The 24,812-nt window shown below is 42.8% G+C and overlaps 2 protein-coding genes across 5 annotated transcripts in view; both read right to left on the bottom strand.

The window, feature by feature from the left end:
- washc2c (WASH complex subunit 2C) overlaps positions 1-18,930 on the bottom strand; it is a 34,723-nt gene extending 15,793 nt beyond the window's left edge. For 2 of the 4 annotated variants that reach the window (XM_035400765.1, XM_035400767.1), the window contains exons 1-20: positions 18,784-18,930; positions 17,126-17,272; positions 16,013-16,177; positions 15,479-15,547; positions 14,577-14,750; positions 13,881-13,974; positions 13,335-13,396; positions 12,926-12,976; positions 12,557-12,658; positions 11,681-11,768; positions 11,315-11,389; positions 10,488-10,609; positions 8,672-8,738; positions 5,372-5,431; positions 4,677-4,853; positions 3,253-3,422; positions 2,311-2,421; positions 2,059-2,178; positions 1,519-1,620; positions 1,251-1,358 (exon numbers count right to left, since the gene is read on the bottom strand). In XM_035400765.1, coding sequence (XP_035256656.1) covers positions 1,251-1,358; positions 1,519-1,620; positions 2,059-2,178; positions 2,311-2,421; positions 3,253-3,422; positions 4,677-4,853; positions 5,372-5,431; positions 8,672-8,738; positions 10,488-10,609; positions 11,315-11,389; positions 11,681-11,768; positions 12,557-12,658; positions 12,926-12,976; positions 13,335-13,396; positions 13,881-13,974; positions 14,577-14,750; positions 15,479-15,547; positions 16,013-16,177; positions 17,126-17,272 — 2,064 coding nt within the window. In that variant the 5' untranslated portion in view covers positions 18,784-18,930. The remainder of the gene's footprint in view (positions 1-1,250; positions 1,359-1,518; positions 1,621-2,058; positions 2,179-2,310; positions 2,422-3,252; positions 3,423-4,676; positions 4,854-5,371; positions 5,432-8,671; positions 8,739-10,487; positions 10,610-11,314; positions 11,390-11,680; positions 11,769-12,556; positions 12,659-12,925; positions 12,977-13,334; positions 13,397-13,880; positions 13,975-14,576; positions 14,751-15,478; positions 15,548-16,012; positions 16,178-17,125; positions 17,273-18,783) is intronic. The other 2 variants (XM_035400766.1, XM_035400768.1) reach the window with 2 other exon arrangements.
- A 1,506-nt stretch (positions 18,931-20,436) lies between these two features.
- LOC118217785 (neurofilament medium polypeptide) lies at positions 20,437-24,812 on the bottom strand. Its single transcript, XM_035399796.1, has 3 exons — positions 23,687-24,812; positions 23,013-23,137; positions 20,437-22,357 (listed from the first exon to the last, which is right to left on the bottom strand). The coding sequence occupies exons 1-3, from the start codon at positions 24,677-24,679 to the stop codon at positions 21,181-21,183; spliced, it is 2,295 nt and encodes a 764-aa protein (XP_035255687.1). The 5' UTR covers positions 24,680-24,812; the 3' UTR covers positions 20,437-21,180.

The raw sequence follows: 24,812 nt of genomic DNA, 5'->3' as shown, positions 1-24,812 counted from the left end.
TAGCGTTAGCTGATTAGCTGTGAGGGTACGCCCGTTTGGGCAGAAGGGTTAGCATTAGCTGATTAGTAGTAAGGGTACGCCCATTTGGGCAGAAGGGTTAGCGTTAGCTGATTAGCTGTGAGGGTACGTGTGTTTTGGGCAGAAGGGTTAAGGTTAGCGTTAGCTGATTAGCTGTGAGGGTACGCCCGTTTGGGCAGAAGGGTTAGCATTAGCTGATTAGTAGTAAGGGTACGCCCATAAGGGTTAGGGTTAGCGTTAGCTGATTAGCTGTGAGGGTACGCCCGTTTTGAGCAGAAGGGTTAGGGTTAGCGTTAGCTGATTAGTTGTGAGGGTACGCCCGTTTTGGGCAGAAGGGTTAGCGTTAGCTGATTAGCTGTGAGGGTACACCCGTTTTGGGCAGAAGGGTTAGGGTTAGCTGATTAGTAGTAAGGGTACGCCCATTTTGGGCAGTAGGGTTAGGGTTAGCGTTAGCTGATTAGCTGTAAGGGTACGCCCGTTTTGGGCAGAAGGGTTAGCGTTAGCTGATTAGCTGTGAGGGTATGCCCGTTTTGGGCAGAAGGGTTAGGGTTAGCGTTAGCTGATTAGTAGTAAGGGTACGCCCGTTTTGGGTAGAAGGGTTAGGGTTAGCGTTAGCTTATTAGTAGTAAGGGTACGCCTGTTTTGGGCAGAAGGGTTAGGGTTAGCGTTAGCTTATTAGTAGTAAGGGTACGCCCATTTGGGCAGAAGGGTTGGCGTTAGCTGATTAGCTGTGAGGGTACGCCCGTTTGGGCAGAAGGGTTAGCGTTAGCTGATTAGCTGTGAGGGTACTTGTGTTTTGGGCAGAAGAGTTAGGGTTAGCGTTAGCTGATTAGTAGTAAGGGTACGCCCGTTTGGGCAGAAGGGTTAGGGTTAGCGTTAGCTGATTAGTAGTAAGGGTACGCCCGTTTGGGCAGAAGGGTTAGCGTTAGCTGATTAGCTGTGAGGGTCCGCCCGTTTGGGCAGAAAGGTTAGCGTTAGCTGATTAGTAGTAAGGGTACGCCCGTTTGGGCAGAAGGGTTAGCGTTAGCTGATTAGCTGTGAGGGTACGTGTGTTTTGGGCAGAAGGGTTAGGGTTAGCTTTAGCTGATTAGCTGTGAGGGTACGCCCGTTTTGGGCAGAAGGGTTAGGGTTAGCGTTAGCTGATTAGCTGTGAGGGTCCGCCCGTTTGGGCAGAAAGGTTAGCGTTAGCTGATTAGTAGTAAGGGTACGCCCGTTTGGGCAGAAGGGTTTACCTCATCATCACTGAACAGGGCGCTGGAGCCCGGCTTGCTGGGCTTCTGCACTGAAACGCTTTTTCCCTGGTTCGATTTGGATTTAGTGGGCGCAGTCGAAAACAGATCCTGAAAGACAAAGGACCGTTCAGTGAAAAAAGCAATGAAGCAAATGACAATCACTGCTATTCACTCACCTTCTAGTGCAGTATTTATTCTGCAAAGACATCTGCAAAGGCCACTCAAACTGTCCCAGCACAGGCTGAGCAAACTCATTGGCCAGGCCTACCTCCCCTTCCTCGTCATCGAATATAGAAAGCGGAGCTTTGCTGGGTTTGCTTTGGACAGCAGGCTCAGGCCTCGTCTGAGACTTAGCAGCAGAAGGAAAGATCTGTGAATGTTGAGGAGATTAATGATATTTATTGATGATGAAATGGGGTGTAACAGTTCATAACCACCAAGAACAAGCAGGCAGTTACGGCTCACAGTTCACATGTCCTCCACTGCAGACCTTTCGTCGTTTATGCATAAATCTCAGAGAATATATGAATATATTCATATTAACCAGCTCTGTGGATTGCACAATAACATGTTCATGCACGCTAACTGTGTTTATTTCATTTGAAACCCATAGTCAGAAATGTCCAGCCTCAAATAGGCTGGCTATATGGCTAATACACACACACAGACTTCTTGGACAAAATGCCCCAAAAGCATGGACAGGTCTGATATGCCTTCTCAAACATTAGGTGCGATGAAGCACCAATAACTCCACTTAACTCTGATGCTGTTGTGACTGCAGGTAACAGGGTGAAAGAGTGAGTCTAACCTGTGTGTCTTCATCATCAGAGAACAGCCCTCCACTCTGGGGCTTCACGGCAGGCTTAGGTGATGGTTTGGCAACGGCAGGCTTAGGTGACGGTTTGGCAACATCAGGCCCGGATACCGTCTCAAAGCAATAGACAACACAAGTTAATTAATCATGGATTAGCTTCACCTTGTCAATCAGACTGTGAGTGAGAGAGAGAGAGGGAGGAAGAGGAAAGAGAGCAGCAGAGATGATTAGTGGACGGTCAGCTACCTCCTCTGATTTCTCCGAATCCTCGTTGGTGGAGGGCTGACGTCTCTTCAGACCCTCGACTAGGACGTTCTTGGTACCGGGTCCAAACATAGAAATGGCCCCTGCAGGCATCTGAATGCAATCACAAACCATGAAAATTAACTTAGCTGAACACATTCACAAAACCTGAACATTAACACATCTGAACTCAGTCACAAACTGTTAATATTAACACACTTGAACACATTCACAAACCATTCACATTAACACAGCTGAACACAGTCACAAACCGTTAATATTAACATAGCTGAACGCAGTCGCAAACCATGAATATTAACACTCCTGAACAGTCACAAACTGAATATGAACACGTGTGACTCATGTGTAACTGAAACCTACAAAATCAGCCTCAGCATGGCAAGCTCGGTGTAAAAGCATGACTGCCAGTGTGCCTCAGAATTAATACCAATTCAGCCTCAGCACAGAGCAGAGCGTAACATCAAAGCTCCTGCTCCTCTGGCAGCAACAGCCTCTCCTCAGTGCTGCCCTTTCAGTTCCCTTTGGCTTTCTTTAGAAAAAGTATTTTAAAATAAGCCCAGTCGGCATATATTCTCTGAGACTAACAGCCATGCGTTGCACATACAGTATGCAGAAGCAAAAATCAAATAGCAAATCGTGAATTGGTCTTTTCTCCCCACCCATTTCTGTACCCCCCCCCCCTCCCGCCCCAAAGCCCTATCGCTATTGCAGGTCTTTGCTGTGTTGAGGCACGCAAGGATTAGCAAGCAAATGCTTCGGCTGCTCGAAGTTAATCAATAGCTTAGTTAAACTGATCCTGCTGGCTGCTCTTGATTCTGTATGGGTGGATTACAGTTAAACTGATCCTGTTTTCCCTGCAGTAAACCCGCCGGTCTGGCAACGCGACGTGGTGAGCAGACGGGCCTCTCAGAGGCCGACCTTTACCTTTTTCTCAGGTGCAGGGGGAGTATTCTCCTTAGCTGCCTCCTTTGGGCTCGGTCTGGAGGGCGGAGCGCCCGAGCTCGCTCCAAAAATGTCTCCGTCTTCATCGTCGTCGTCGTCCTCGACCCCCCCGAACAAATCCACCTTCTTCTGTTTGGGTTTCTCAAACCCAGCTACAGCAGAAAAGAAACACACAACCTCCATGAGACACGTGTTGTGTTTATCCACAGACTAAAGGAACTCTCCTGGGCCTTTTTTAGGTTAAAGAAGGCCTAAAGAAGGCCCAGGACAGAAGGCACTAAAGGAAGGCTAGTTCTCCAGGAATAGCGGTAAATGTCTAACAAGAACAATGAAAAATACACAGACTGAGGAGCAGATCACACAGACTGAGGAGCAGATCACACAGACTGAGGAGCCAAATACACAGACTGAGGAGCAGATCACACAGACTGAGGAGCCAAATACACAGACTGAGGAGCAGATCACACAGACTGAAGAGCAGATCACACAGACTGAGGAGCCAAATACACAGACTGAAGAGCAGATCACACAGACTGAGGAGCAGATCACACAGACTGAGGAGCCAAATACACAGACTGAAGAGCAGATCACACAGACTGAGGAGCCAAATACACAGACTGAGGAGCAGATCACACAGACTGAGGAGCAGATCACACAGACTGAAGAGCAGATCACAGACAGAGGAGCCAAATACACAGACTGAAGAGCAGATCACACAGACTGAGGAGCCAAATACACAGACTGAGGAGCAGATCACACAGACTGAAGAGCAGATCACACAGACTGAGGAGCCAAATACACAGACTGAGGAGCAGATCACACAGACTGAGGAGCAGATCACACAGACTGAGGAGCCAAATACACAGACTGAGGAGCAGATCACACAGACTGAGGAGCCAAATACACAGACTGAGGAGCAGATCACACAGACTGAGGAGCAGATCACACAGACTGAGGAGCCAAATACACAGACTGAGGAGCAGATCACACAGACTGAGGAGCAGATCACACAGACTGAAGAGCAGATCACAGACAGAGGAGCCAAATACACAGACTGAGGAGCAGATCAAATTCTCTCATGAACAATCCTGCTGCAGCCCATCAACCTGCTCCTATAGATTTCTACATTACATGTAACGGTCAGGTACAAAGCCCACTTATCGCCCTCCATATCTCCTGCAGAACCATGCATATCTGCAGGATCCACCCTTAATTAATTCCTCCTCGTTAGGAGTGGACACCATACGCACCAGACTTCATATTTAAGCACGTGAGCAGAGCATGAGCAGCACTGTCACAGGCCTGTGAAATTCGCTGATAAGCAGATGAGGTGATAAATGAATGCAGTGGGAAGCATGTAAAAGACGTGCGTTCTGCTGACTCCAGGGTGGCTGACTCATATTCACCAGAAGCGGACTTTTTCAGAGTGCTGCCGCTGAAGAAATCTTCGTCGTCGTCCTCGTCGTCGAAGAGCCCGGCCGAGGCGGGCTGGGTGGGGGCCGCCTGGGGCTTGGCTGCGCCTCCGTTCTCCCTGCCCCCTGAGGAGCCCGAGGCATTGCCCGGGGGGCCAAACAGACTGCTTCCTGCAGGAAGACAGAATAAAACACACAAGTAGTGTTTACTAGATATACGCTATAATATACTGGAGGAACTCATCCCTAAAATCTGAATTCAGTATGTTCTGTCAAACCCTCGGACAATAGGTATCACTGTGAAATAGTCACAAATGCTGTGTGTTAATGGAAGTTACGAACACTGTATTTCAGACATAACTGAAGACTTGCAGTATTGCTTTCAGTCCAGTTCCTTCTGAGTAGCTAATGACTTTCTGAAGAGGCAACGGCATTAAAGTTCTTATAAATGAGGGTGTCAGTTACTTTCATATTATGCCTCTGTTATTTTTTCTGTTATGTATAAATAAGGTGTTTTGTGTTTTTCAAAATAATAAAGAGCACATTCAAAAGAAGTGCATCAATTTGATTTCATCCCCACCATGCACATTCATGAGGAGAAACGGGGAATGATTAAGAAAAACAGAGTTTCAACTGAAGCTTCCTTTTTTGCACTTCACTTTCTTAGTCATCTTGAACGCTCCCTTTACCTGGGAATATAGAGACAGCCCCAGTGGGAATCTTCCTATTGGACTTGGATAATACAGGATCTATTGAGAAAAGGCAGAAGACAGAAGCAGGCCCAGGTGAGGATTTGAAATGAATACCCAGCTAAACAAACTTAAAATACAATATACATTGTATTTTAAAATACATACAAGGGCTCAGAATGAACTTTCAATAAACCTGTGTGGGGTTAAGACTGTATTTTCACAATTATTTTTTAAAGGTTGGAGATTATTTTCAGAGAAAGATGCCATACTGTTCATCAGTCTGATGGTTAAAGGCATGTCACTTTTGTTTCAGTACCACTTAAAAATAGAGTACATCACTCCAGCTATCACAAACACTACAACATAAAAGGAATGTGTGAAACACCTGTACACCTTGATATATAACAATGAAAACATCTTTAATAATGTCCTGAAGTTATGTATTGCACAAACTGCTTAATTAGCATTAGCTCTGGAATAAATGAAAGGCATCAAAATGTTTCTTTTCTTTTGAATTGTTTAGGGGAATATTATAGCAGACAACTCTCTGACACAGCTCATAGTGCAAAAAGTAATATCAATATCAACATACATCTCATCGGGGGGGTTATGGCACAGGCATGCCATTCTAGGATAATAATCTAGGATGCTCACAGCATGTCACGGTGTATAGCTTGCATGCATAAATATGTACATATGTATGTCTCAATCTTTGGGAAAATAGAAAAGTAAAATATTAAAGATTAGTTTATTTCACACAAATCTATATGGTTAACCCACCAAAGCAGTTTTACACAGTATAAAAATATATCACCGAGAGAGGCCAAGGGATTCTGAGAGAAATCCAACGTTAAACAACATAATATTGTGCAAAGGTCATGAATCCTTCTGCTCATGGTGTGTTTTCTTACTGTACTGATCTCCTGAATGAAAAGTAGCAGGATCCAGGTCAGGTATAGCTATGCTGCTATAGCCTTATTCTGCCGGGGTTTTCCTTATTGCACGCAGGCACCTCTGTCTCTTCTGCTCTGCTTGCTAATCTACCTTTTGAACCCCCAACAATGTTTTTTTTTTCTCATTTTCCTCGGCTCTGGGCACCTGCTCGGAGCTCTAGCCCAAGTTTGCTGAGCACCCCCCCCCCCCCCCCCGTTCCGGAGCTCCAGCCCTAGACCAGCTAGACCAGCTGGGCACCCCCGCGTCCTGCCACTGTTGACTTTCCATAACAAACCGGTGCCTGCCCGCGGCAGATGGGTTCCCTCTCTGAGTCCGGTTCTGCTCAAGGTTTCTTCCTGCTATCAGTCAGGGAGTTTTTCCTTGCCACTGTTGCCCTAGGCTTACTCTTTAGGGGGCCGGTTCTCTGTAAAGCTGCTTTGTGACAAAGCTCCTTTGTTAAAAGCGCTATACAAATAAAAATTGATTGAATGATTGAGGTAAGGATGCTTTTCATACATAACAAACTTCACGCAGCATGAGTCAACATTGTACAGGCCCTGGACACCTGTTTGAGCGTGCAATTTAATCTCATTTTATTTGTATAGCGCTTTTAACAAAGACACTGACACAAAGACGCTTTAGAGAGGAAATGGAAAGGATAACTGGGAAAAAAACTGGGACTAAACCCACAAAAAGTGAACAACTGTGGTGAAAAAATCTCCAGTAGGAAGAAAAACATTCAAATGGTGGTGAGAAAAAAAAACCCAATGAGAAGAAATCTCAGGAGAAACACAGATATAGAACAGGAGGCCATCCTCCACTGGCCAGTATGATGGAAGTTAGGGGTATGCACTGTCATGCCCGGTGTAACAGTTAGGTTATGTACTGTAATGCCCAATGTAACAGTTAGGGTTATGTACTGTAATGCTGTGTACAGTTAGGGTTATGTACTGTAATGCCCAATGCAACAGTTAGGGTTATGTACTGTAATGCCCAATGTAACAGTTAGGGTTATGTACTGTAATGCCCAATGTAACAGTTAGGGTTATGTACTGTAATGACTGGTGTAATAGTTAGGGTTATGTCCTGTAATGCCCAATGTAACAGTTAGGGTTATGTATGGTAATGCTGTGTACAGTCAGGGTTATGTACTGTAATGGCCAATGTAACAGTTGAGGTTATGTACTGTAATGGCCAATGTTACAGTTGGGGTTATGTACTGTAATGCCCAATGTAACAGTTAGGGTTATGTACTGTAATTCCCAATGTAACAGTTAGGGTTATGTACTGTAATGCTGTGTACATTTAGGGTTATGTACTGTAATGCTGTGTACAGTTGGGGTTATGTACTGTAATGCCCAATGTAACAGTTAGGGTTATGTACTGTAATTCCCAATGTAACAGTTAGGGTTATGTACGGTAATGCTGTGTACAGCTAGGATTATGTACTGTAATGCTGTGTACAGTTAGGGTTATGTACGGTAATGCTGTGTACAGTTAGGGTTATGTACTGTAATGGCCAATGTAACAGTTAGGGTTATGTACTGTAATGCCCAATGTAACAGTTAGGGTTATGTACGGTAATGCTGTGTACAGTTAGGGTTATGTACTGTAATGGCCAATGTAACAGTTAGGGTTATGTACTGCAATTCCAAATGTAACAGTTAGGGTTATATACTGCAATTCCCAATGTAACAGTTAGGGTTATGTACTGTAATGCCCAATGTAACAGTTAGGGTTATGTACGGTAATGCTGTGTACAGTTATGGTTATGTATGGTAATGCTGTGTACAGTTAGAGTTATGTACTGTAATGGCCAATGTAACAGTTAGGGTTATGTACTGTAATGCCCAATGTAACAGTTAGGGTTATGTACGGTAATGCTGTGTACAGTTAGGGTTATGTACGGTAATGCTGTGTACAGTTAGGGTTATGTACTGTAATGGCCAATGTAACAGTTAGGGTTATGTACTGCAATTCCCAATGTAACAGTTAGGGTTATGTACGGTAATGCTGTGTACAGTTATGGTTATGTACGGTAATGCTGTGTACAGTTAGAGTTATGTACTGTAATGGCCAATGTAACAGATAGGGTTATGTACTGTAATGCCCAATGTAACAGTTAGGGTTATGTACGGTAATGCTGTGTACAGTTAGGGTTATGTACGGTAATGCTGTGTACAGTTAGAGTTATGTACTGTAATGGCCAATGTAACAGTTAGGGTTATGTACTGTAATGCCCAATGTAACAGTTAGGGTTATGTACGGTAATGCTGTGTACAGTTACGGTTATGTACTGTAATGTTGCGTACAGTAAAAAGAGCAGGTCCTGCTGAGTATGAAGCATTCTGCAGTCGGCCTCACCTTCAGCAGCTGGTACTGGACTCGTTCCCCCCAGCTGGTGTTTCGGCGCATCGGAGAACAAATCGCCCTGGGAAACAAGCCCCACAGGACCCAGAAATTACTGACCTTTTACTGTCAACAGGTATCCAACGAGCATACCTGGTTACCATGAGCACAGGCCGGCCTCATCATACAACACATCCGCAAACTCAATCAGGAGGCCTGAGACCGCGAGTCCATCCGCTAGGGTCTCCTGATCAAGAGCTTACAATATTCTAAAAAGCAGGATGTTTACGAAAAACACACCCTTCATGTGTAAAGCCCAAAAACTATGAGAGCATACAAACACACTTTCAACTTTCACTCAGATTAAAAAGCATCACATTGTCAGGAAGATGAAGATCAATTGGAATACGTTTCATTTCTCGAACCCAGCAGTTTTAACTGTAAACACCCTCGTTTGAGGTCCGGCACTCTGAATAACAACCATTTAAAACACCTCACTTACCCAACATGTAAAATATATTTATTTGATTTAATTTGGTAATTATTATCAAAGATATGAATTATCAATCAAATCGGCGAATTTGTTGATAGGCAGAGCAAAATGTTTGGATCAACCGTTATCAAAATGTACAACTCACAACCAGAAATTTTTTTTAAGTTACAACAAATATTCAATCTAAAGATGAGGTTCAACTACCTTAAAACAATTAACAAAGGTTACAGACATGGACAGTCACACAAGAAATGCATGAGAGAATATACCAAACCACAGCTTTTGTCCCAAAGTAATCCAAAAGGCAAAAACCAAAAGACAGAAGATTCCAAATGAACCAGAGATAAACTGTAGAACACCAGACATAGATGCAGGACTCAGATGCACTTCCAACTGTTACCAAACTTCTTCTTTATAAGTTGCCCAAAAACTTAACTTAACTAAAGGAAAGCTGCATATTTTAACTGGTGAAATAGAGGAGGGGCACCCCCTCTGACACGCACGCAGGCACGCACGCAGACACACAGATTCACACCTCAGATGTAACCCCCCAGGCTATGCTGGCCGAGCACTTTGAAGCTTCCTATGGCTGAGAATGGCCAAATGGTGAATTACGTGTCTGACAACATATTAATGTCACCATTAATGAGTGGAAAACACATAATGCTTTTCAGAAAGGGTGTATTTTCAGAGGTATGTTTTTTTTTTGCCATTTTCTTCCATTTTCATTTAGTTGTTATACCAATTCCCCGTGTGTCCTGGTCGATGCGCTATCCTCTGTCGGTCTGGGGAGGGTGTAGACTACCACATGCCTCCTCCGATACACGTGGAGTCGCCAGCCGCTTCTTTTCACCTGACACTGGGAGGTTCACGCTGTCTCCCCCAGATCCACTCCCTGCTGAACAGGCGCCCCGACCAACCAGTAGCAGTCGCTAATGCAACGATCAGGGCTCATACCCTCACCGGCTTCCCACCCGCGAACACAGCAAATTGCGCTCGTAGGAACGTCTGACCAAGCCGGAAGTACCGCTGCCGGGGATTGAACCCAGGTCTCTGCGGTGGTAGGCGAGTGCTTACACCTGTACACTACCCAGACGGCCCACCAGAGGTATGTTCATATTTCAAAGACTATAGGTGGCTAAAGCTGGCCTCTAAAATGGACCTCATTTCTCATGAAACAATCCCAATGTAAGAAAGCCACATTAGCTACGTGGATTGCTAATGAGCCAGGTAGAGACCCTGACTTAGAGTGGTGGTGGGCTTAACAGCACAAACGCAATGGCTCGTTTGTAAAGCCAGGGAAATGATACGGGAAACATTCAGGCTACATTCACCTACCTCATCATCGTCATCAAACAAGCCCCTCCCTCCACTGAACAGACCGCCTTTCCCGCCAAATGGAGAATAGTCCTCATCCTCCATTTTTGGAGGACTGAACATGTCATCATCATCAGGAGCAGCTGTGAAGATTACAAAGTTCAGTCTCAACAGCAGTGAGTCACACGAGAACAGAATAAATAAGGAATGATCTGCAATTTACAATAATGCTATATTGTCACTTGATATGGTATATGTAACTGGATTTTTATGAATCAAAAATGATTATGAATGTAAAAATCGAATAAAAAAGAAATCAATAAAAAATATGAATATCCATCTTGAAGTCACACTCCCTCTGTCATATCTTAAATTTAAAAATGATGGCTTCTGTAGAAACCAGAAAAACTGGCTTAAGATTCACTATTTAAATTCACCATGCCAAAATGCAAAAAGCAGGACACTTCCTCTTTTTACTTACACCTGCTCATCATTTTAAAACCTCCTCTTATTTTTCCCCATTCTCTATTTTTACTTCTCTGTTGTTCTTTCAATATGGAACACCCAGTGTGGCCTTGCAGAATCGAGTATGCAGTTAGGCCTTGCAGAATCGCGTATGCAGTTAGGCCTTGCAGAATCGAGTATGCAGTTAGGCCTTGCAGAATCGCGTATGCAGTTAGGCCTTGCAGAATCACGTATGCAGTTAGGCCTTGCAGAATCGCGTATGCAGTTAGGCCTTGCAGAATCACGTATGCAGTGTGGCCTTGCAGAATCACGTATGCAGTTAGGCCTTGCAGAATCGCGTATGCAGTGTGGCCTTGCAGAATCATGTGAGCAGTCAGGCCTACCCTGAGATTTAACAGCCTTGGGCTCTTTCTTTCCTTTACTCTTCTTCTTTGCGGCAGAGGTGGAGGATTTTAATGCTTTGGAAAAATTGATAGAAACAAACAAAAATAAGTATGCAGATGAGATGGGGCAAGCACACCAAATTCATGCAATACCATTTGTGTGGGGGAAGAGAGAACTATTTCACAATACTTTAGCTGGAGTGCATTCCATTTGTTATTTAACCAGCAACGCAATGAATAAATATGAATGAGATTCACAGATTTTTTATCTTTTTTGGGCAATGCACACATGTACATGAACCGATTGTTATATGTAATAATTAAGGGCAGGAAATGGAGTAAAAGGTGAAGGGCAGGTTGACTCACATGAGCGATCCTCTTCTGGCTTGCTTGGCACCTCCCCTTTAATGCGGGCGGCCAGTTCATCTGCAAACGATGCAGGGCCAGTGGAGCTCTGAAATTAGCAGGGAAAGTTTCACACTGGCACACACCACCCTCACCTAGAACCAACAGAACAGCTGAACCACACACCACCCTCACCTAGAACCAACACAACAGCTGAACCACACACCACCCTCACCTAGAACCAACACAACAGCTGAACCACACACCACCCTCACCGAGAACCAACACAACAGCTGAACCACACACTACCCTCACCGAGAACCAACACAACAGCTGAACCACACACCACGCTCACCTAGACCCAACATATTAGCTGAACCACACACCACCCTCACCTAGAACCAACACAACAGCTGAACCACACACCACCCTCACCTAGAACTAAACACATCAGCTGAACCACACACCACCCTCACCTAGAACTAAACACATCAGCTGAACCACACACCACCCTCACCGAGAACTAAACACATCAGCTGAACCACACACTACCCTCACCTAGAACTAAACACATCAGCTGAACCACACACCACCCTCACCGAGAACTAAACACATCAGCTGAACCACACACCACCCTCACCGAGAACTAAACACATCAGCTGAACCACACACCACCCTCACCGAGAACCAACACAACAGCTGAACCACACACCACCCTCACCTAGAACTAAACACATCAGCTGAACCACACACCACCCTCACCGAGAACCAACACATCAGCTGAACCACACACCACCCTCACCTAGACCCAACATATCAGCTGAACCACACACCACCCTCACCTAGAACCAAACACTAACACAGCAAGTGTGCTAAAGGCTAACACAAAGTGTGTACCTGTCCATCTTCGTTTTCATCTTTATCAGATTCTCCAAATATATCAGAGTCTTCCTCTTCATCCTCCTCTTCTTCATCCTCCTCGCTTGCGATCGATGACTTCTGTACGATAAAGAGATAAACTCATGACCCTTCCACAGTCTGTTTCATGTTACAACCTCCAAAATCTACTTTCTGTACTTCCCAGAAACCACAGCAATAAATATGAATATTGGGAATTAGCATTATCCTGCCAAATAAGATGCATATAATGATATTATTTTGTGGCCTTCTTGCTTGTCCCTACCTGATTTCCGCATGCAAATAAAAATATGTGAGTCAAATGTGTTCAGAGAGACAGCAATTGTGGCTCTAAAATGGCTAACTCACTTCTTTTATGCTTCCTTGTCCTTCTTCATCCTGGTCAAAGTCATCTGACTGCTAATTCCAAAAACACAGTAAAAGAAGTATAAACAAATACATAAAATTATGATCGTAGCACAGAATCCCTGAAGTGTCCCTGCATGTTTATTAAGGCCTGGGGCAATTCAGTTCATTAATGGCAAATACTATTTTTCCACTCATTGTTGAATCTGTCATCAAAGAAAATCAAGAGAAATTCATGACCTATTGCTGGATATGTTTACCACTTAGAACATGCAAATAGAGGGTAAGTGATTTATTCACAGAAGTGAGTTATAAATAAGCAGCTTACATGGTAAGATAAAAGATAAATGTTTCACCATTCAAACAAGAAATAATGAGTTACAGTACTTTTGAAAAAACATAGAAGTCTTACATCGTCATTCTTATCTTCTTCACTGTCAATGACGCTGTCTCGGTCGCTATCTATGGACATTTCTGTAAATAAACAAGAGAGCTTCATAACTGAGAAACGTTTACACATTTATAAATGCAGAGCATTGTCTCATGAAGGATTTGTGATTTTAACTGCCTAAATACACTAATTCCTTTGGTGTCTGACGTCTGATCCACAGTACGAAGCCAGGCTGCATTATGGCTCTACCTGATTTGCTGGCTCATACTGCCCTCTTACGGCCACTGCAGGTACTGAAACTACATGCACGAATCATTCCATTTGTTCAGTTGTGAAGTAAATCAAAGAAGCATGTCAGAAATATATGTCATGGTAGGTATGATACGTTATGACATTTGCTTGCTCAGAAGTTCTTGCTTTCAATTATATATAAAATGAATAAAACCGATTTTTTATACATGAAATCACTATGTTGTAAAAAAAGATGAGCATAGCTGTAATGGTATTATTTGTGTACAGATTGTAGAGCAGCCAGGCGCTGTGTTTAAGACAATGACAGTGTTCTACCTTCACTGGAGAGGTCTCCAAGCCCCACGTCATCTTGTTCCATGAAGTGCTGAGATCCTATCAGGTAAGGCAAGGGTCTGTCCACATACAGGTCCTGCAAGCAGTGATGTCATCAACACACACCAAACTCAGGAAACATTCAGGCTGGAAAACTATTTTAAATAAAGAAAGCTTTCTCTGTAAGCCCATTTATTATAGAGAGAGAATTAGTCTTCACCAGTCCTCAAAAACAATAAAATGCATAATTTTGTTTAATTAAAAATGGTGATTCCCTTAGGTAGGCCAGGACAACAAAAAACTAAAAACCCACCTCTTCTGACTGTATGTTAGCTCCCTTTCTATTTCCACTAACAGTTGTTTTCCTATGTATTACTTCAGGATTGTTACAGTGTGCTTTATGCTTTTATATGGCTTTTAGCAGTATGAATCTATGCTAAGTACTATGGCCCTCGGGTGGCATAAGTTAACTTTGCTATATGCTTTAAAGATGTTGCACATACTAGTTGGCCCAGTGTTAGCCAGGAGTGAAACTACTGCTCACATAACTCAGAGACAGGCACTAATGCTCTCTTAAACAGCAGGTCCCTCTGGATTAAGTGACTGTAATGTAATTTTTTACTTTGCTTGCTAAAACAGCGGGTCACTCCACTGGCACACAGTGGATCCAACGGAGACATGCACCCAAGATTTACGTACCTTTGGTTCTAGTATCGGCTCAACTCGATCAGCGATTTCTTCATCTTCCGATTCCGAGTTTCCTGCTTTGATATCCAGCTGCTCAAAGGCAGATTCCAGAACCCTCAGGCCGTAGTTCACCGCTTCCTGGACTTTAGGAATGAGTTCCGCCTCCTTCTGTTCTCGCGTTTTCTCCTGAGGAATTAAAGCGCTATTCACCACGCGAAACTAAGAGGGTTAGGGTGAGGGTTAACCCTCACCCTAGCCCTCACCACATAATATACTCAAGGGCATAAACTAAGCTCAGTAAGGTTGTAGTTGTCTGGACTAGAAGCACTGAACTTTCACACTGGAAGATGCAAGCTGTTCTTTATTTTCTAATGTGCATTTAAAAAGTGTGTAAAAAGTGCAAATAAATCGCAATCACAAATGTCTCTGTTGAATTTTGACCATTTTCTGGATGAAATAGGAACGAGGTATGTCTAGTTTATTTAACAGTTACCTTATCCAGGTCATTTCCCTAGTTAGAAGTATAGGCCATCAGGATTATAATCCTGGTCAATAATCACATTTCAAGTGGACTCGACCATAACATTACTATAAACATTTAGAATAGTACTTTCCAAAATATTAAAAATCAAGATATCTTAGATCTGTTCAAACATTTCCCCATTTTTTCAGATTTTTTGGCTTTTGACCAAGTGACAAGTCAGAGGATTCATCGAGATGATGAACAGCACCAATCTTTATCCTCATTCAGATTTACAGTCCAGGGAAAAAAGATCATCATCATCACTATCATCAATAACAGCAACCGTCTCAAACTGAAAATAAAAACACCCTGAAGCTATTTATAGCACAGGGGTAACACAGGGTTAAAATCCCTCCACCCTGCAGGCATCCCTGTTCTCTGCGATTCTCACCTGTTCTGGCTGTATCTCTGTAGCTTCAGGTTTTGACACAGGCTCCTCCACTTCCTCGTCATACACGCGCTGTAGAATTCAACCAATCAGCCCACATGCCCACTCACAGCAAAGAGATACAATTCAACCAATCAGCCCGCTTGCCCACTCACAGCAAAGAGATACAATTCAACCAATCAGCCCACATGCCCACTCACACCAAAGAGATACAATTCAACCAATCGGCCCATATGCTTACTCACAGCAAAGAGATACAATTCAACCAATCAGCCCACATGCCCACTCACAGCAAAGAGATACAACAATTCTCAGACATGACTGTAAAACATGGCACAATTTTTTGAATCAATGATGAAGGAATGGAGACAGCTTGTCCTGAGACTCTTAAAGGTGCAGTGGGTGTTCAGTGAAGCATTGCTAGATGAATGACACATGCTCTTGATGAAGCAGGTGTTGAAGTATGTGAAGCATGTTTAGACATGGGTTCTTGATGAACTAGCTGTTGGAGATTGCGTGAAGCACATTTTGACGTACATTCTCGATGAACTGCGTGTTGGAGAGCATGAGGAAGTCGTTGAAGACAGTGTGAAGGCAGCAGTCTGTGGCCTTGGTGTCCCGGATTAGGCCGTCCAGCTGCTTCTCAATCTCATGCGTCTTTGACAGCATCCTCTGAGAGAAGTCTTGGAGGAATAGGAAGAGCTACGGAGACCGAGATGAAACCATAATGAGAGCGAGACAGAGGCGAGACCGCATTTCCACACAATATGACAACTATATGCAGCTCTAGGACAAGCATGTGACAGTGCAAATAACTGAGCCCCCTACTCTACTCCTGAAGTACCTCCTGTGGAGCAGATGTGATCTGAGATACCTCCTGTAGGGCAGAGGTGATCTGAGATACCTCCTGTAGAGCAGATGTGATCTGAGACATCTCCTGTATTTCAAGATTTCATGCCAACTTCTGCTTAATTATTGAAATAGTCCAATATTTCACTTGATCTGCCATTTTTTATACACTCGTGAGTTACCGACACAGACTACACAATAGTCCAATACAAGACTGTTGCACTGGTTCTTGTGTATGCAGCTGTAATATAGAACTTGTTGGAACTGTAGCATCCCAGTATATTTTGTGCTACGGTGCTTATTACCTTTTCTATAAAGTGCTTGTTAAATCTCCAGTTGTAGCCTTCATGTCACCTTTTTGTTATAGAAAGTTATTTTAGATAAGTTTCTAACTCGGAACATCTGAAAGAAATTTGTGGACAGACTTTTAGAAAAGAGGACCATCTTCAACAGCTTGGGTTACATCTACCTGCCCGGGGAGATCCTGCAACCTGCGCTGAGCCTGAATAGATGCTTGGAACATCTTTAGGACATATAGATTTAATCCTAATGGCTGTCACAATGTAGCCTCATAACCCTTATAACTGCTAATAGCCTGAGTGTTCATATGTATTCAGAAGATGGAAACAATAAAATCTGCAGAGCTCAAGTATTTCCCTCATGTACAGATGAAATTCTAAGTTTGAAACTCTTATTGATTAATGTCCCTTTTCCCAGTAAAAAACAGACATAATTAAAAAATGCAATAACATTTAAGATTCTCAAAATTAATGATCCGAGATGCATGTTCCTCTGTCTTACTCCAGAGTCAGCAGCCAGAGACCAGTTAGCGCTGGTCTTGCGAATCTCCTCCAAGGACCATGGCCTCTCCCACACCTGCTCACCCGTCCCGTTCTGTTCACTAGGCCCGTTAGGCCCGTTAGGCACGGCCGGCGACACTGCACTCATCTGCAACACACCACCCACACGTTAGAACACTGCAACACACCACCAACACGTTAGAACACTGCAACACACCACCAACACGTTAGAACACTGCAACATACCACCCACACGTTAGAACACTGCAACACACCACCCACACGTTAGAACACTGCAACACACCACCCACACGTTAGAACACTGCAACATACCACCCACACGTTAGAACACTGCAACACACCACCCACACGTTAGAACACTACAACATACCACCCACACGTTAGAACACTACAAACACACCACCCACACATCAGAACACTGCAACACACCACCCACACGTTAGAACACTGCAACACACCACCCACACGTTAGAACACTGCAACACACCACCCACATGTTAGAACACTGCAACACACCACCCACACGTTAGAACACTGCAACACACCACCCACACGTTAGAACACTGCAACATACCACCCAAACGTTAGAACACTGTAACACACCACGCACACGTTAGAACACTGCAACATACCACCCAAACGTTAGAACACTGCAACACACCACCCACACGTTAGAACACGGCAACACAAGACCCACACACATTACAACATTGCAACACAACACCCACACACAACACATAAAGTAGTAATTCACCTAAATGTAGCAAACTCGTGATTAGCCTACTGTTCTCTTCATTTGATCATAGCTTTATCATAAGTTCATTACCAATGAACGTGTGTATGGAAAACAGGTACAGGCTATAACTACTGGCCTGTAACTGCATAACTCCAGAACCTGGAGCTTCTTCATTCTAATTCAAACTCGCAAGCTACTGTCACGCAAAAACAAACGAGCATTTTTAAAAATTTATTTCTGCTGAATGACATTTAACAGAGAAACTATAGCACTTACTAGGCTGGGAACTATCTAGGTAACCATTCGGAATTATTGAGAATTACTAGCATCAGCAACGACTGTAGACTGTAGTAGCATGCGGATATTGTTACATCCTTCCGAAATAGCTAACTTCGCTCGCTGGTTAACAATTAAAATTTGGTAGCCCTGCAATAATTGCTTAGCAATAAAGCTAGCCAATACACTGTACACTAATATTTACATAGAGAATAGCTACCATACGGTGGCACTTCTAGTTAGCCACCAGCGTTATTAATGTAATTCGGGCCAGTTTGGATCACAAAACTTAGTTACTTAGCTTGCCTTTCAAAACCAATACTGCTTCGCAATTCGCACAATATAAAACAAAACAACCATAGATATCGTATTCTAGTTATCAAAGACGGAAAAGCTCAGCCACAGCTAGCTTATTGGGCTAGCTAAAATGCGTGCAGGCTGACTCTGTCTTTCAGCATTACTTTCATTTTCTAAAAACTAGTCTAGCTAACGCTCGCATATCACAAAAAAGGAACAAAAGTGTACAGCTATTCCCTAGCTAGAACTACAATTAGCTTTACAGCACTTGGCAGCATGTAGCAGCTCATCAATCTCTGCCTAAGCTAGCGTGGAGTCATTGTTCTTACCTTTTGGCAGTAACGTTCTTCGGGTACTGCTTTTCACTTTATTTTTAAGACTGTGCGCTACAACGAAGCTTTAATGTCCCGTTTTCTCATCGGTTTTCTGACAGGTCGGCCATGTTCTGTGTGTGCTGTAGGTTATCAGCTGACACGCGTCACCTGACTAACGGAGCCTCGGAGACAAGAAGATCTGAGGCGGATTGCGGATTGTGCATTTCGTTGTGCAGTGGGCCAATTTTTTCCACTGTATTTACAAAAAATCCAACAGAGATTGGACTGCATTACAGTATCAATAGCCTTTTCATATAATTAATGTTTCTGTTCAAGATGGTTTCCCTAAATTTGACCCATTACAAGCCTATGAAGTAGACCACCCTCATATATTGACTTTGAGGGCTTGACATCAATCAGTCAATTTACAATGGCAGCCAAATTACATTGAAAAGAAGGGTGAAAATATGATCATTTAATTGACTTGGAGGGCAAAGAATGCTGGAAACTGTGTTTAAATGACTGCCACATTTGAACAGAAATTGTACTTTTTTATTCAGTCAAAAAAAAACAACTGTGTAACACAATTTGCCATTGTTAAGGATACGGTCTAGGATTTCAGAGCTATGTTCAGGAGAAAGTTTGTGGTTTCTATTTTCATTGATGACATTGAGAAGAAATGAGAGCTGAAAAGCTCAAATAGTTTCCTAAATGCGGCTAGTGTTCTGAACCAAAAGTAGCTGAGCACCTATCAAAGTAGAACACGAGAGGCATCACAAGGACATTCTACCAAACTAACATTATTCTTCCTCAAGATCCAAAAATGAATGGACTGGTACCAATATGCTAATTTCTAAACCCATGGACATATCTGATAGTGGATCTACGCTCTGTTACTATATGATAATTCATCAGTGCGGTGATGTAAAGCACGCATACTTGTGTATGCGCGGGGGCTTTTCTGCAGTTAGGTTCACAGTAAGTCCTCACTGAGGCATGTGTGAGTGTAACCCCCGAAAAAAAGCCTGCTGTGAGCTCACTCAAATATCACTGTACTGTATATTGCACACTGTGTGTATGATGTGTGTGTGTGTGTGTGTGTGTGTGTGTGTGTATGTGTTTGTATGTGTGTGTGTGCGTATTAATGCGTGTGACATTAAAAAAGTCACATCTGAGGACGGAGTGTAGCACAGTGGGTAAGGAACTGGGCTTGTAACCGAAAGGTCACAGGTTCGATTCCCGGGTAAGGACACTGCCGTTGTACCCTTGAGCAAGGTACTTAACCTGCATTGCTTCAGTATATATCCAGCTGTATAAATGGATACCATGTAAAATGCTATGTAAAAAGTTGTGTAAGTCGCTCTGGATAAGAGCGTCTTCTAAATGCCTGTAATGTAATGTTTGAAAATAGCCATTCACAGATTAAATAATCCTGAAATGAGCTCGGAACCAGAGATATTGCTCAGTTGTTATTCATTTCTGTTGTCTATAAGCAATTCCATTTTATTGCTGGTGTACAAAGATATGAGTGAATTGCTTAATAAATCTTTTCAGTCTGGGCACCACTGCATTTTTGGCACAGATTTAACACAAGTGAGATCATCAGTGATATAAAAAAGGAATGACATAAAATAAATGACATCAAACATTACCACAAGAGGAACCATACAGCATTCAAATTATATTTATTTTCTGAAGACAAGTTATTGCTTTATTTGTAGGCTCATGCACAGCAGAAATGAATGTACATGTTAAATTGAGATTGACAGTACATTTGTACATAATGATTTTTTCTGTGTTTATGAGAAGTGGTTTCGTCATGAATATCCTTTTATAAAATCAACTATCATCTGTGTGTAAAATACTCAGACTAAATTACCAGGATATCTCTTCTCTTACAAATCCCAGGGAAACGCTTCCTGTTATTATCCCTTCCTGTGGCACTGGAGAACTCTCTGAGGGATATTGTGCTTCCATGGTTGTTTTAGCCGTCATCAGATTTCCCAGTGGAATATCCTATGACCTTAGTCAGCCGGATGTTTCCGGCATCCCAATGACCTCTTTGGCCTTTTCTGTCTTAAGTGCTGGTTCAGCCATCTTTGGAGACATATCTTCTAATTGACACACTGTTGTTTTTGTGTCTTTTCTTAGGTTTGACAAATTTCATATCAAATATTTTTTGAATGGGGTCCTCCATCCTCCTGCTGTCTTTTTCTCTCGTACCTTCTTCCTGTGGAGGATAACTCCACCGTGATTTGGAGGATATATTCAAGCCAGTGTCTTCCTTCCTGGCAATGCATCCTCTATGGTTTTATGTCCCCACCTATGACTGTGACCGGTGATTTCTCTCCTGGGTCTTCCATTGCATCACTGCTGATTTGGTTTAGTTTTATTTCACTGGAACGTTCTTCTTTAAGAATTGTGGGTTCCTTTTTTGCAGAATGTTTCCAATCCAGGTGTAGCTTTTTGAGTTGTTGCTGGAGAGCGTATGCCCTCTGATTTGATCAGGCTTTCCAAGCACTTCTCTGGGATGTCTTTTGTTGCTGCAATGGTGATTAACGGTGCATCTGGTTCACATTTTGTACTGCATGCAAGCCTTGAACAAAATTGATCTAGTGGTGACTTCACAGGATCCACTGTCCCTTTTGCTGGATTTTCTTCTGGTTTCGCCACAACATCTGAAGTTTGCTTTTCTTTATCACTGTGAGCCAAAATCTCTGGCTCTGGCTGCACTGACTCCTTGACCTTAATTAGGCCATAAACCTCTTTCTCAACGGTCTCCTTTGTCCCGGACAGCTCTTTCCCTCCCGTAAACATTTTATCTTTTTCTCTTTCATTTCCTTCTTGGGGTTTGCCTGGAGTAGGGCCACCAGGGGGTGACTGTTCTATCAAACCCAGCTCTAGGAGCCCAGAAGAGTCTGTAATCTGTGACCCTACACATTTCTCTTGTGCCTCTCGCTCTGTGATAAGCTGCTCTGCGTGTAAAATAGCCATGCTCCTGTATTCCTGTGTTTTTTCTACAAAGCCTTCTCCCGTATCTTCAGCAGTATTTTCTGCATCATGACCCTCCTCTGTTCGTACTGCCATGTCTTCTGTTTCAGTACTCTGGTGTTTTAACATGGCCCTGGCCCACTGCTCTTTCCAGTTTTCATCTGCATCAGCCAGACCTCGGGTCCCCATAAGACCTTCCTCACCTTCATCCTCCTCTCCGGTTGCTGCATCGGCTGTAGCTTTAGCTGACGGTGCCCCTCGCTCTTCCTCTGATCCTGCAGCATCCTCTTCCTCTAGTGTCCCCTCGACCTCAGCCAATTCTCCCTCCCCATCAGCACTATCCTTCTCTTTATCACCACAAGCTCCTTCGGTACTAGATCTCTCGGACTCTGTCTCCTCAGTCTCAGACAGCTCCACTTCCCTTGTTGTTTCAGTTATGATCTCTTCCACAAACTTATACCGGGGCATAACCTTGTAGCGCCGGCCCCTTTGGATGGTAAAATATGGCAGTGTGTAGACGGGGGACTGTCTGTACACATATGGCACTGGGCCCTCGGTGCAGGAATGAAGTCGCATTTCTTCCCCTTCCAAGAGTTGCCTTAAAAAAAGAAGTTACAAATAATAATTAAAATAAAATGTAAATACAATTATAAGGTAACAATTATGTGGTAACATAACATAGCAGGTTTTCTTGTGATGTTCATTTAACATTATCCAGTAAGAATATACTTATGAATGCCTTATGTATGAATATATCCTAAAACAGTGTGGGGGCCCCATGTGCATTCTAGCATGTGTTCTAAGCGCATTTTCAACAGACCGTTAATTGTTCTTAATGAAACACTTTTAATATCCGTTGAGGCCACATTATGTCAGAAGCTTAAAGGAAAACCCACACCTAGTTCAATCCAAACTCAATATTAAAACAAATGGCAGCTTTTTCTTGACTACCACAGTTGATTCAACTGGGGTTTGTGGGTTTAATAAAAATAATAATAATGAATTGTATTAAGCGCTCATCTTCCAAGTTATTTTTGTTGCTATGGTGATTACAGTTGTGTTTTGGTGCAGTTATTATTTTGGCTGTGAAACTTGTATTTCGGTGACCTGTTTCATGACCTGTTTGGCACGGAATCAGGAACCAGCAAGATAATAAAACAGAATTTTATTGATACCAATTATTTAGGTTACATTATTTACATTATATTATCTTCTGGTATTCTTCCACAGATCAGACATTTGCTTATTATTACCTGTAAGAGGCAATTTCCACATCTAAAGCCATTTTCACATTTAGCAGATCTTGATATTGCTGACAGTAACCAGACATCTCAAACTTAGAGTTTGTAAGCTCAAACTTCAACCGTCTTATAGTGTCCTGCAAAAACACAGATTTCACAAGTTAAAACCACAGATCATGAGACAATTATACTATCTACATTGTAATTATTGTCTGTCAGAATAACTGCTTATTCTCACTATATCTACCATATCTGACTTAATAATATTGCACTATTAAGACTCAAAACATTCATAATTTAAAAAGCAAGTCTAAAGTTTAAAGTCTTTGGTTGGACCTAGTAAACACACACTATATATATAGGCATCTTTCGAAATATCCGACTAATACCTTCCCACAGTACGTTCACTGAACTCACTACGTCACTCTGCAGAGTGTCTACCAAGTTATTGTAATGTAATGTAATGTAAAGATAAAAAATAAATTGTGCTACAATTTAATCGCTTTTACTGTTTAGTACATATTTACATTAGACCTTGAGCTAATGGGTGCATTTACTCTGCATTCAAAATCGCATAACACTGGGATTACTACTATGCTGTACTATAAATATGGCTAAATTCAAAACTTTGATAGTGTTGCCTAAATACCTTCATGAAGATTATAATGCACACGACTTATCGATACCTGGTATTGACTGACTTCCGCACCATGGTCTTCTTCGAGGGCGTTCAGTCGCTTCTCAAGAGCCTCTTTTGCGCCTTTTAATGTATCTAGCCCGATGTTTTCAGTTTGTAGCAGCTTCTTGTGTTCTGCGATTTCTTGCTTCGTAGCCTCGAGCGTTTTTCGATGTATTTCAGCGGCTTCCATAATGTTTTCCGCTTGAGCCAGGAAACATTGCTCTGCTTGCTGAATGCCAGAGCACGCGCGTCCTTCAAGTTGCCTCCTAATGTCCCTCAAAGCCGTTGTGATGTCTGCGGTTCCAGGACCTTTCGTTTCAGTACTAAGCTGAGCCTCGTGGATTTGAGCCATCATTTCTGATACCTCCTCTTTGTGTTTTTGCTTTAGGAAATGTATTTCTTCAACAAGGGATTGGGCTTTTTTGTCTAATTCCGTTTTGGATAGATGTGCGTCATTAATATGCGTTTGCATTGTCACAATACCACTTTCAGTGTTTGTCCTATAATGAAATTCTTGCTCACATTTTGATTGTAAAGAGTACAACTCTTCCTCTAAGTGATCAAGTTCTACCTCAATCTGTCGAATTGTTTTGGCAATGTCATACACTTGTTTCCTTAAATCTTTAATCACAGGGTCGTACTGCTGTGCCAGAGAAGACGATTGTCTCCTTTGCCTAATATCTTCGATTTCTTTCTCTAAAGATTTGTTGTGATTTTCTAAACAACGAACCTTTTCTATGAACTGTGCAAAGCGGCGGTTGACTTCCTGAAGCAGTTTTTTCTCATTCCTGTTCATCTGTGTATCTCCTGCAAAATCAAGGTTGTTGGTTGGAATCGTCCCCAATTCCCTATGCAGCATCACGCTGTATCTTTTGACTGAAGAGGAAGACGCAGTGCTCGTTGAGCTCTTCAATATTTGTGAAGTAGATGATCCGAGATATGCAGTCCGTGAATATTCTTCTCTGATTCTCCTATGAGGAGAACTTGAGAGATACTGCATACTGTAGCTAAATCCGTTCTGCAGTATTGCTGTGCTGGTGTGCGGATCCAGCCATTTCTCACCCTTTATATACTCGCTGTCAGTGTCAGCTAGCGTCGCAGAATGGAACTGTCCGCGGTGCTAAAACGGAATC

The sequence above is a fragment of the Anguilla anguilla genome, chromosome 18, assembly GCF_013347855.1.
Source record: "Anguilla anguilla isolate fAngAng1 chromosome 18, fAngAng1.pri, whole genome shotgun sequence".
Lineage (NCBI taxonomy): Eukaryota > Metazoa > Chordata > Actinopteri > Anguilliformes > Anguillidae > Anguilla > Anguilla anguilla.
This window is presented reverse-complemented; position numbering and strand designations above follow the sequence as displayed.